The sequence below is a fragment of the Sinohyriopsis cumingii genome, chromosome 8 (genome assembly GCF_028554795.1).
Source record: "Sinohyriopsis cumingii isolate HCF-2022 chromosome 8, ASM2855479v2, whole genome shotgun sequence".
Lineage (NCBI taxonomy): Eukaryota > Metazoa > Mollusca > Bivalvia > Unionida > Unionidae > Sinohyriopsis > Sinohyriopsis cumingii.
Window position 1 is genome coordinate 117,630,713 of NC_142968.1, and position 11,762 is coordinate 117,642,474.

Consider the following 11,762-nt stretch of genomic DNA (forward strand, 5'->3'; position numbering starts at 1 on the left):
GTAGCTGACCAGATATTAAACAACGCGTGTAACGGATAGAGAGACAAACACGAACTTTCTCTTATTTGATTGTTTGTTACTTGTTTTGTTTTGACTTTTTCTTATAAACGAACATTTAATGTAAATTCGTTGCATATGAAGTGATTTTAGAAAGGAGTGAACGTTAATTTTAAACATTAGTTTACTAGAGTCAATAACTAAACAACTCGTAAATATGTTTCTTTTATGTTCAAATGTTTATGTATTGAATGGATAGTGCTTAGACCAAAGCACAGGCCAGAGAGCCCATGTATATATGTACTTGAATAAATGTTTTGAACCCATACAACAGACTTTTCTTTATCGAGTCTCTATTCTATCTGTGAGTCTTTCTTTAGAATATTTCTGTCCTCTTTTCTGTGTGTTTCAATGTGTATTTGTTTGTGTATGTCTATGCTTGTCCCTATCAACCCTTTGTCCCTACAAATACATTTCACCCTATAAAAGGTTTTGACCCTATAAACCTATGACGTTACCAATGTTTAATTCCCACTGATCCCCAGGTGACATTCCCATGTTCAATTTCCATGTTCAATTCCCCTTGTCACTAGAGTGACCCAGGGTTTTTCTCCATGTTAAATTTCCCTTGTCGCTAGGGTGGCCCAAGGGGTTTTGTAATGCTAATTCCCATTGTCGCTAGGGTGGCCCCATATACTAATCACAACATAGGACCGAACACTACTTCTTGTAGTAGCAGTTGCAGCAGTTGTAATATTAGAAATAAATGTGAACCCCTCAAATTGAGGACGGCGAATAACAATGACGAATACGTTTAAGAATGCCTAGTAACTATTCTTGGTAAAATTACGGAAGTCAGAGGAGGGTACCTCTGTTAATAGCATAACCTTGGCATCATACATTTCCAAAGATTGAATTATTCAGCTTCTACTTTGGAATATGAAGATTACAACAATTTATTTGTCTCGACTGAATAATTAAACTTACCTGGGTCAGAGAATACTACTAGTAGTATTAGTAGTAGTAGTGGTAATACTGCTACTACTAATAATATCAGTATTATTATTATTATTATTATAAATGATAATGATCCAAAAAGAAGAGGATTTAATGCAAAATCTGTTAGTGGTAGTAAGGGTGAACCCTTCGAAATCGGAACAGCGACAAACAGTGGAGACCGTTGTCAAGACTCTCTCGTAAATTCCTTTTCAGGTCAGATCATCTTGATCCTGAGAAAGTCAGAAAAGATAAAGTTGTGTGCTACACTTTATATCACCTGACAAGTTTCCTAAAACTCACTGCGTGTTTTAAATTCCGAATAACTTGTAGGCCATATGTTTCAAAAAATCTCAAGGCGTATTTTGTGTGCTGATATGAGAGAGAGAGAGAGAGAGAGAGAGAGAGAGAGAGTACTAACTTGAAGGCTGATTTGGGCACGTCGTACATATCATCTGTGACCAGATGCAAAAGCAGTAACTACAAGGATCACTGACTTTGAAGTTGTCCCCATCATTGTACATTTTCCCGTTGTATAGGCATTGCTCAGCTGCTGAAAAGGTACGCTACCAATGATATTATTGACTAACTTTATATACTATGTACCGTAACGGCAAATATAAAAATAAAAAATATCGTAAAAGTTTTGATCAATATAGTAATGAAGTGTTGGGGTGGGACATGAATGCATAGTCAAGAATGGTTCTAAGCCAAATAATATAATCTCTTTCACTCTGTAAGATAAGGTCAACCTTGTCTGAGAAGGATGATAAATTAAATAAAATACCATTTCTGATCATGTGTACGCTTATCAAATCTGAGTCCATTATCCAATTATGTTTTTTTTGGACCAAACGATCATTTGATTTTTTCATTTGTAAATGATGAAATCACTAGGACAGGAAGATGTGTGTATCTAGTTGTGATCTTACAATTCAAAAAAGGAGTACACTTTGATTTAGATTATCTGCATTGCAGGGTCAACACCAAAACAAAGCTCATAACGACAGTAAAATATAGAATGAGAATTATAAGATTTTATGATTAACTTGAATGGTACGGTTGATATTGTAAAATTAAGGAATATGATTTATTGCGATAGATGATCAGTTGAGAAAACAGAAACGACTGAAAAGTAGAGAGGACAAAACCGACATAAAATGCGCTTTCACAAATGAATCGATGAATAAACCTAATTGCCTGAGACGGGATTGTTTATGTTTGATTTTTGACGCAATTGCATGTAAAATACTTTGAGAATTAGTGTTGCTGCCCATAGGAGGGTGGGTGGGTGGGCGGGTCTGAAAAACATATATTGTCTAGAAAAGAGAGGTTTACTAATCTTAATTTCCAAAACAATTATGTTTTATGTTTTGTGTTTGTATGTGCTTGTATAATTTTGTGTTGCTGACAAACTAAAACTTAAAGCCTCTTTTACCCTTATATCTTTTTTTGTGATACTCTGTGCTAGCGTGTAAGGGTATATAACTGTGTCTATAAACATTTCCAACCCTTGTGAGTGATGTTATGTGTATGTTTTTGTGTGAACGTATGTGCATGAAACACTACCTACCCTTCTTTGTGTGTGATTGTATGTTTGTGTGAAAGTGTTTGCATATTTCATTCCACTTCTTTTGTGCGTGTGTGAAAGTATGTGTATAAAAACATTTCTGCCTTTTGGAGGGATGGTATGGGGTGTATGTTCGAATTGCAGGCGTATTTGTTTTGTTAGTTAATAAGAATGGGTGCTGAATATTTGGTAAGAAAGAGTTTAGCATTACCATTCCCATTATACCTATACATTTTCAACATAGAAATGGCTTTTAAAAAGTAGAAAATTAGCGTTATATTTTCCCTATAAATTTGTCATCATGGAAATGGTCTATAACAACTACAAAGCTTACATTACATTTTCCACTGATCATATTAACAGTTTTGAGCCAATAAACACTTTATATTTGATAAATAGTTTGGATCCATAAACACTTTTAACATTATACACAATTTTGACCCCTCAAAAAAGGCTACATATAAGCCTATGGACCATTTTAACTTACGATTTTCACTTCACCCCCAAGTGTCTACTACATATAAGTCTTTGGACCGTTTTAGCATACGATTTTCACCTGACTCTCAAGTGCATGTAAGTCTTTCTGCCATTTTAGCATATGATTTTCACATGACCTCCAAGTGTCTACTACATGTAATTCTTTGGACCATTTTAGCATACGATTTTCACTTGACCCCCAAGTGTCTACTGCATGTAAGTCATTGGAATATTTTATCATACGATTTGCACTTGACTTCCAACTGTCTACTGCATGTAAGTCTTTGGACCATTTCAGCATATGATTTTCACATGACCCCCAAGTGTCTACTACATGTAAGTCATTGGACCGTATTAGCATACGGTTTTCACTTGACTTCCAACTGTCTACTGCATGTAAGACTTTGTACCATTATAGCATATGCTTTTCACCTGACCTCCAAGTATCTACTGTATGTAAGTCATTGGACCATTTTAGCATACGATTTTCACTTGGCCCCAAAGTGTCTGCTACAAGTAAATCTTTGGACAGTTATATCATACGATTTTCACTTTACCTCCAAGCATCGGCTACATATCAAAGTCCTTATTTGATCCCCACTGGTATGGTTACATACTACAGCTTACATTTTTATCAAATAAGAGTTCCGTTTTTCTCGCCGATGTGACGGAGAAATCTACGTTTTGCTAACCTTACTTTTCTTATCTTAATCTGGGTATCACACGCCTGGCAGACATATAACTACATAAAATTCACTATTGAAGCAACATAAGGTATATCCAAGTTTGATAACACCATAAAACATTTTGGGACACACACACAGACACACACACACACATAAACACACACACACAAGTCGAGGCATTGATAGAGCTCCAGACACACAGGCAATACACATCACTGGTCACACAAAACCAAACTCTCTCAAGTGCTGCTACAAAACCGGCAAAAACCGAAATAGTGTTGTGTCAAACTGATTTCTTCTTTGTCAAACACCCACAATCCGCCCTAGTTGAATCAAATATTATGATGCGATTGCAAATTAAATCTCTTGCACATGCTAACCAGATAGAGATTAATGGGTCAGTTCGCATAATATTCCACAAAATGATTTCTATATGGCGTATCATTGCACCAGTGACAGCAGCATTTGCCATATTTCCATAACAGAAAATATTAATTTCAAATTAGGTCATTCCTTAGAAATTTCCACATGTCACTACACACGTCGTTAGTTGGCATATTGTACTGCACAGCATCCTATATTTGCCTACCGACGAACGTTCCCAAATTAGAACTGATGAAAGTTAAAACATTACCGCAAAAAGGATATTAATTCTTTACTGTCAATTTTGTATGACAGCTAACGTTTAAATGTGATAATACAGTAATAATATCAAATGATTTTATGTTTCTATTTTCTCATGCCATTGCCCTCATTAACATATTTGTCTTAATGCGCAGTATTTGGAGAAAGAAAAGCACGTGGCTCGAGGCGCTCAATGGGCAATACTTCCAGCACATAACAAGTATGACCTTTTCTTGACGTTCGTTTCCTTCTTTAAGAGCATATATATCTATATTCTGCTGAAATATCTGTTCAGATTTTCATAAAAGAGTTCGAAACCTGATAACCTTTATCTATATGAGAAACAATAATAACACTTGACGAATACTGTGTTTTGAATCTGCTAACTAAACTGCAAGGATGCAGGGTACTTTTAACAAAGTTAAGAAAATATTGGGTGGGAAAAATAATGAAGTCGGTGTATGTACCAAGAAAAGGAAATCTCAGTCGCGGAGAAACAGATAACATAAACCTTTTTATTGGGATTTCATTGTCTTAGTCCAAAACCCATCATAGATTCTATTAATTTATGATATCACGCTGACATGTAATCCACTGCAATAAAGTACCTCTCTTCTATGTATCAGTGATGCAATAAGTTGAGCATCAAATCTTAATGCTGCCAGACCTCTGATAACTATTTATAATTATGCTGATGAACATGAGATAAAATATATTTCTTACTGTCTTAATCTCAACGAACAATTCAAAGTTCTAATCAAGTACCAATCTGCTCTGGACTCAAATTTTCTACAGTATACTGGACTCATCGATTTTTCTAGACATATGATAGTGAACGTACACCTTTGAAATCTCACCAAGACCTTGAATATATGTCAAAGAAGATGTTGTTATTATTATAACAGTAGGTGGCATAAACTCAGACGATTCACTTTTGATATGTAGTGTAGTAGTGACATTGCAATCAAGTCAATTATATGCACAATAATTGCCACTGACGTTGTTACCCTTTACATGATCGCAAGGTCTATTAACTAAATTGTGCATGTTTAAGGCATCATGAGAGGTTTGATTGGAATAGCACTGATGCCATGATAGTCATGTAGTTGGCAGTGTTTGCCCTGAGACATATTCTTACCAAGTGACATATAATTGGTTTCCATGATTAAAGTTTGAATATATGGCAATGTGTTTGAAAATGACGACTTGAAAAATAAAACTGAAAGGAGATATTAAACATGGTAAATCACGTCTGTGATATTCTGTAAGATTTATTACGGTTATGAAAGTCAAAGTGGAAATTGATAATTATTACTCGCTACAATCGTCTTATTTGTATAATTTGTAGGATACGAAATATCCAGAAGCTTGGCTATTTCATTAGCTAGGATAAATAGTAATGGCTGTCTCACTTAATGGTGGCTTAGTATCTATTTGTCTTGGTCAACTACATCATGAAACTTTCCACTGATCTATCTGTAACATATTCAGTGGAGGTTACTCCACTTAAAACAATATGTATTAGTGTGCAAGGATCTCGCTTGCGTGGTCTTGGGGTGTGTACACCCGAAATCCAATATTCATGCCTAATGCTACTATATCTTTTTATTCAAGCGACCTTTTCCCACTCTCGATCAATTCAGTTACAACAGCGCCACAAGTTCTACACCTGTCAAACAATCTTTTTAAAAGAAGCTGAAAATAGCAATGTTGACGGAACAACAGTGAACGTTACGGATCAGTTGCACATACTTTTGGATGACGACATGGTATACTATTTAGAGCTTATGGCCAATTACCTGATAACTCAACCATAGGCTCATCTTGAGAGGACTTTAAAAGTAAACTAAATGCAAATTCACAGTTAGGATCTGCACACCAGAAATGGATTATAGATAGTCGTTATATGACAGCAACACGTAAGTATACACAAGCACAAAGAAGTTGCACAATTTCAGAAAATTATTCTCAAACAATGTGAACTAGGAAAAAGAGAACAGCTGATAGAACAGTGTAGATATAATTCATATGTTCATGCAATTTTGTTATTCAGATTTGGATTCTTCAGTTATACACGTGCCTTATTGTCTCATTGGGTAGCAGGATCATTTGTAACTGAGTTTCGTACGTCATAAATGTTTGAAATATGCAAAAGCAGGGTAAAAAGGAAACCTCGGGGTGCCTACAAAACACATACAGATTCTAGAGGGCTATTATAATAGCTCATTAATTTATTCTAGATGAGTGTCCTCTTTCTTCATGATGGTGTATTTTTTACCTCTCTGTTTCGTACCACTGTATATAAAAAAGGAATGGCAAATGCAAAAGGAAAGGTGCCCCCGACGCCCATATATCTGTTCTGATGCAGCTTGCATTTGACCTTTCAGGAATAGTTAAGGAACATGTCTTATATGTGTGTGTGTGTGTATATATATATATATATATATATATATATATATATATATATATATATATATATATATATATATATATATATCGGTTCTAGTTCCAGACCCAGCGATGATTATGACCTTTGAAATTTCTACGAACGAACATGTCAACAGTCATTTTTTATAAATATAAAGTCATTTTGTGATATAAGATCAAGATCGGATTTGCATAAAGTTTCGATCTACATATCAAATTTCTTTAAGGATTCCGTTACATAAATTATTGGCTGGAACTATAACTTTTTCATTGACATGTAGAACTACAACACTATTTTGGGATTATAGTGAATTCAGTCAAAAACATTCTGGATTATTCATATAGTTTGCTGACATATCAGCTCAATCAAGCCTATTGGCACATCCACGCATTTACTAAAGGAAATCATTCGGAATACTCTATATTTTTTACTTGTGTTAGTACTTTTTGTTATTTGAGATTTAATTCACAAGACTGTATGTCGCTTTTAAAATTTTCACTTGTTATGCTCAGGAAATAAATCATTTCTTGAATTTTACTAAACTTGTTGGTTATGCTTATCTCTGTTACATAGTTAAATACCATAGAGTCGTAACATAGTACCAACTAAGGGATCAACATTCTCTCTCTCTTTCTCTGTCTCTCTCTCTCTGTCTCGCTACATATATATATATATATATATATATATATATATATATATATATATATATATATATATATATATATATATATATATATAATGTGTGCGTGCGATCTCTTAGCTCGGCCACAGACTCATAAGGCAATACTATTAGGTTGTTAATGTTGTTGTTGCCATTAATCCCCTCATAATGTTAATTAATAGAAAGACCAACAGGCAGAATGTTTATGACACATGTGAATTCAATTTATCCTGCCCTGCAACAATGTATTTAGTATGTTTTCAAGATTATATCGTAATAGTTTTCATTGCATGGTCCAGAAGATGTGTCACCAGTAATTATAAATATCCCAGGGCAAGGTTATGGGCGAAGGCCTATCTATCAATATATCCCAGGGCAAGGTTATGGGCGAAGGCCTATCTATCAATTCATCTTCTCGTTTAAGTAAATAGTGTTCACGAGTGGGAATCCAAACCGTTTCAATAGCAGGATTCTACGGCGATTAGCACAACTTCTAATTGTAATATCGAAATTCATAACGAATATTGGCACAATTCACATCCATAGTGCCATTTTGTACACACGAATCAATTTACGAATGCATTGGAGTGACAGAAGTATAGTGCAATTGCAGTCATAAGTACGTATACACATAATTAAAGACCGAATGACATAATTCCGCTATGCAGCTTCAATAAAAGGGTGAACATAGAATTGAAGATCAAATAATTGCTGAGTGACAAGATAAAAGCATCACTACAAATTTAGAGATGCGAGGGTTTAACGTCTGTTCACTCAGTTAAAATCGCTTAGAATAGAAAACAAATCTACTGGTAAACAGCTGCTGGATTTAACCTAATCTCTTAATAATGTAGTCTTACTTATTATTTACACAACCTGGCTGAAAGAAAAGTCAAGTTCAACCATGAGTAGTTTAGGTCAATTACAAAAATACAGTAAATCCCCGATTTAAGGGTATTTTGTAATCCTATCGAATTCATGTGAATCCATCAACGAGGATCCAAATCTTCAACATGGTCGAATACCTAAAACTATGTCAGTTCCGACTTGGGGACCCATGCTGAGAGTTCGTGTTTATAAGCCTGTTCGATAACGGTTGTTGTGTCCCTTGGTTTGCTGCATCCCATCAATTACCAATGATGCACATTTCTTTTTGGTGAGCAAATCTATTTGGTAATGACGTCAAACAATGCCATAAATAAACCAAGTGATCTTGACAATTTTAGTGTCAAGTGCCTTAATTCAATTGTACGGGACACATCATTATACAATGAGCATTATGATCTGTAGTTGTTTGACTAAAGAATAACTAAAACTTTGATTTAAATGATTTTGATATGACTTAATTACTTTTTCCCAATTCAAATAAAAATTCATGTTATGTCGTAACTCCGGTGTACTTAAAAGGTTGCATACAAGGATAATGGTCGTAATAACACATATAATGATGGTTTTACATTTGATCGTAATTTACAAAATCCGAAATTACAATCATAATATTCTAATTAATCTAATATTTGGTGTAACCACCTATATTGATACATAATTCTTAAAGATTATGCTTTGCGAGAGAGAGAGAGAGAGAGAGAGAGATTATGCCTTTGCGAGAGAAAGTTGTATCAATGAGCATATCTTAGTAGTAGAGCGTACACACATGTGTTGATATATATATATATACCTGTAGAAAGTAAGCCATATAAATAGTTTCGTTACAAAAAGAAAGCTAGTGGCACAGTTGGATTAAGCTATAACTGTCAACATAAGGTAGACCTTACGCATGCTAATAAGTAAATTAAATACTTATGTAAACATTGGAACTAAAGCTCGTCATGAATATTTTATAAATAAGTCTTAACGCTAATACATTATAAAAAGATGATTATTTTTAATGTTCACCACAATTTGCGATTCGATACACATCATCAATTACATAACAATATGCAAATTTTTATGATGTGTCATCATAAGACAAATCTAATTCAGATATCTTTTTTTTTCTAATGTCAAGAATTTTCTCTATAACAAACAAATAAATTCCACATCTCGGTTTACCAAGAAATAATGAATATATAATTTTTTTTTTAGAGTAAACGGGTGACGCGAATTAGTCGAAATCTAGCAAATCATTTTACTGAATTTCTGGTTATGGTTACGTGATTAAGTCTATTTTTCCCTGTCAACCCTATTTTTCCAATGCAGTTTCATTTTGTGGGATTTAACGTCATTTTTATGTATACGATTTATGATTCGCCAGACATGGCGGACATGGTATGTTTGGTAGAAAACATTTAAAAGTAACATCAAACCACGCGAATCTACTTACATACTTTTCTCAAATACCAACTTTGGCCAAGCCGAGATTTGAACCCGCACAGACTGAGTGGGAAAGGCTAGCTACGTGGACCACTCGGCCCACAAACCGCCCTTTTGTTGAAATCGAATGAAAAATCCAGAGTTTCACATACTAATGGACCGGTGACCACAAACCACTGACATGTTTAAGGTTTCAAGTTAGATAGACTTACCTGCTACAACTAAGATGAGATGGGTCATAATGGCTATACGTAGTTTTTTAAACATTTTGTAGAGAACTACCTCCAAGACAGTCTTGATATACGAATATACATTGAATGATCTAACAGAGCTAAGATTTTCACGTAGCTACCGTAGCCTAGACATGGATCACATACCTTACAATGGAGCAATTAAAACTATTGTCAAAGACTAAACGTTAACATGAGTACATACAATTTCGCTCAATTTATCCCGCAGGGTAAACTTAATCGGGTCATGATCTCAAAAGCATATCATACTCTGAAAGCCGTACTGGAGATAAGAAAATAATTAGAAAGTATTCATGTCTAACGCAATGCAATTCACATACCTCAAAAGTGTTTTACTTTAACATAGTAAATCTCAAGATTATCAGCCAATTACTCCTCAATAATTATAGTTTTCGTTCCTATATACAGAAGTGAGAATGTTTGGCATAAATCATAATAGTTTTTTCTTCTTCACGAAATAAACAGGAGTAAAATTATTTTGTCATCGTTGGCCACCTAATGAAGTTCAATAATCGTATATAGATTACTTTGTCACCCTGCAAGTATTTCTGAATAGACAGTTACTCCTGAATGTAATCGTATCGAAATTATGTTACCAGCACCATCCGCAACACCTGTTTCTATAGATATAGTACCAACAGCAATTTCGATTGCTTCATCTATTATAATTGTTAATGCCGTGATTTCTGCCACACTGATAACAACAGTTGCAGCCGTGACGAATCGACAAATCGCACTAAAAACAAGAAATAAACATTCATGTTCCAGGAGATGTGCGATGATCTTATTGATTTGATGTCGCAGCTGCAGTTGCTATTCGATTATTTTGCACATCCATAACACTGAGTTCATTTAATTTAGAATCGCGTCCTACAATCTCTAACTGAATAATACTTAATTATTTTAGTAAAACTGCATTCTGGGAACAAAGACTTTAGTATATATATATATATATATATATATATATATATATATATATATATATATATATATATATATATATATATATATATAGACATATACATATACATATAATAGAGATTAGTTCTGACTGATTTTGTTATATTTTTGACGTAAACAGCTAATAACAGAGATATTGTATTTAATACTGACCTAGTTTCTGACCTTGATTCAGAACCAGTAAGGATTCTGGTAAACAACTTTGGTTTTTGTTTGTTACTCTTTCCTAAAATAAGAACGATTTATTTAGTTAAAGTCATACACTGTGTAGGTGACAAAAAACATGTGTTTATTTTTTTTTAAATTTTTGTTTTCCCAGAAGAATGAACTCTTGACCTCCATCCGGGAGTCTGTTTCGCGTTGTAGTTAGATTTGCTACTGATGTTTTGAGAATCATTAGTGTCTTAACACTTGAGAAGTCAAGCTGTTTTATGTTGTGACCCGTTTTGTACTAATTAGGCGTATTTTATTTTCTCCAAATTATTTGGATTTCCAATAATTGTTATCCCTGGAAATACTAAATTAATGCTTGGTCAAAGAAATTTATCAAAATGTATACAGGATTCAAAATCTGGAATAACATTTTATGTGTTTGAACAAGAGACCGTTGATATCACAACACTTCACAGGTTAGAACAGACGTACTGTCTTCCATTTTGGATTTCATAGGGATTTAAACTAAGTTTAATTCAGAACTTTTTAATAATAGGACTTCTATTTTTTAATTCTTGGATTAATTGTGGATTTGATTAGTAAAATCGTAAGTTCTTTTTCTCATTTTACCATGTTTTCAAGGGAA

At 34.0% G+C, this 11,762-nt stretch overlaps 1 protein-coding gene across 16 annotated transcripts in view; it reads right to left on the minus strand.

The window, feature by feature from the left end:
- The window catches only part of LOC149794480 (uncharacterized), a 167,536-nt gene extending 157,466 nt beyond the window's left edge, over positions 1-10,070 (minus strand). For 7 of the 16 annotated variants that reach the window (XM_089968716.1, XM_089968728.1, XM_089968720.1 and 4 more), the window contains exons 1-2: positions 9,965-10,068; positions 1,415-1,546 (exon numbers count right to left, since the gene is read on the minus strand). In XM_089968716.1, coding sequence (XP_089824842.1) covers positions 1,415-1,546; positions 9,965-10,019 — 187 coding nt within the window. In that variant the 5' untranslated portion in view covers positions 10,020-10,068. Of the gene's footprint in view, positions 1-1,414; positions 1,547-9,964 lie in introns of all 16 variants that reach the window. The other 9 variants (XM_089968726.1, XM_089968725.1, XM_089968723.1 and 6 more) reach the window with 3 other exon arrangements.
- Positions 10,071-11,762: the final 1,692 nt, after the last annotated feature.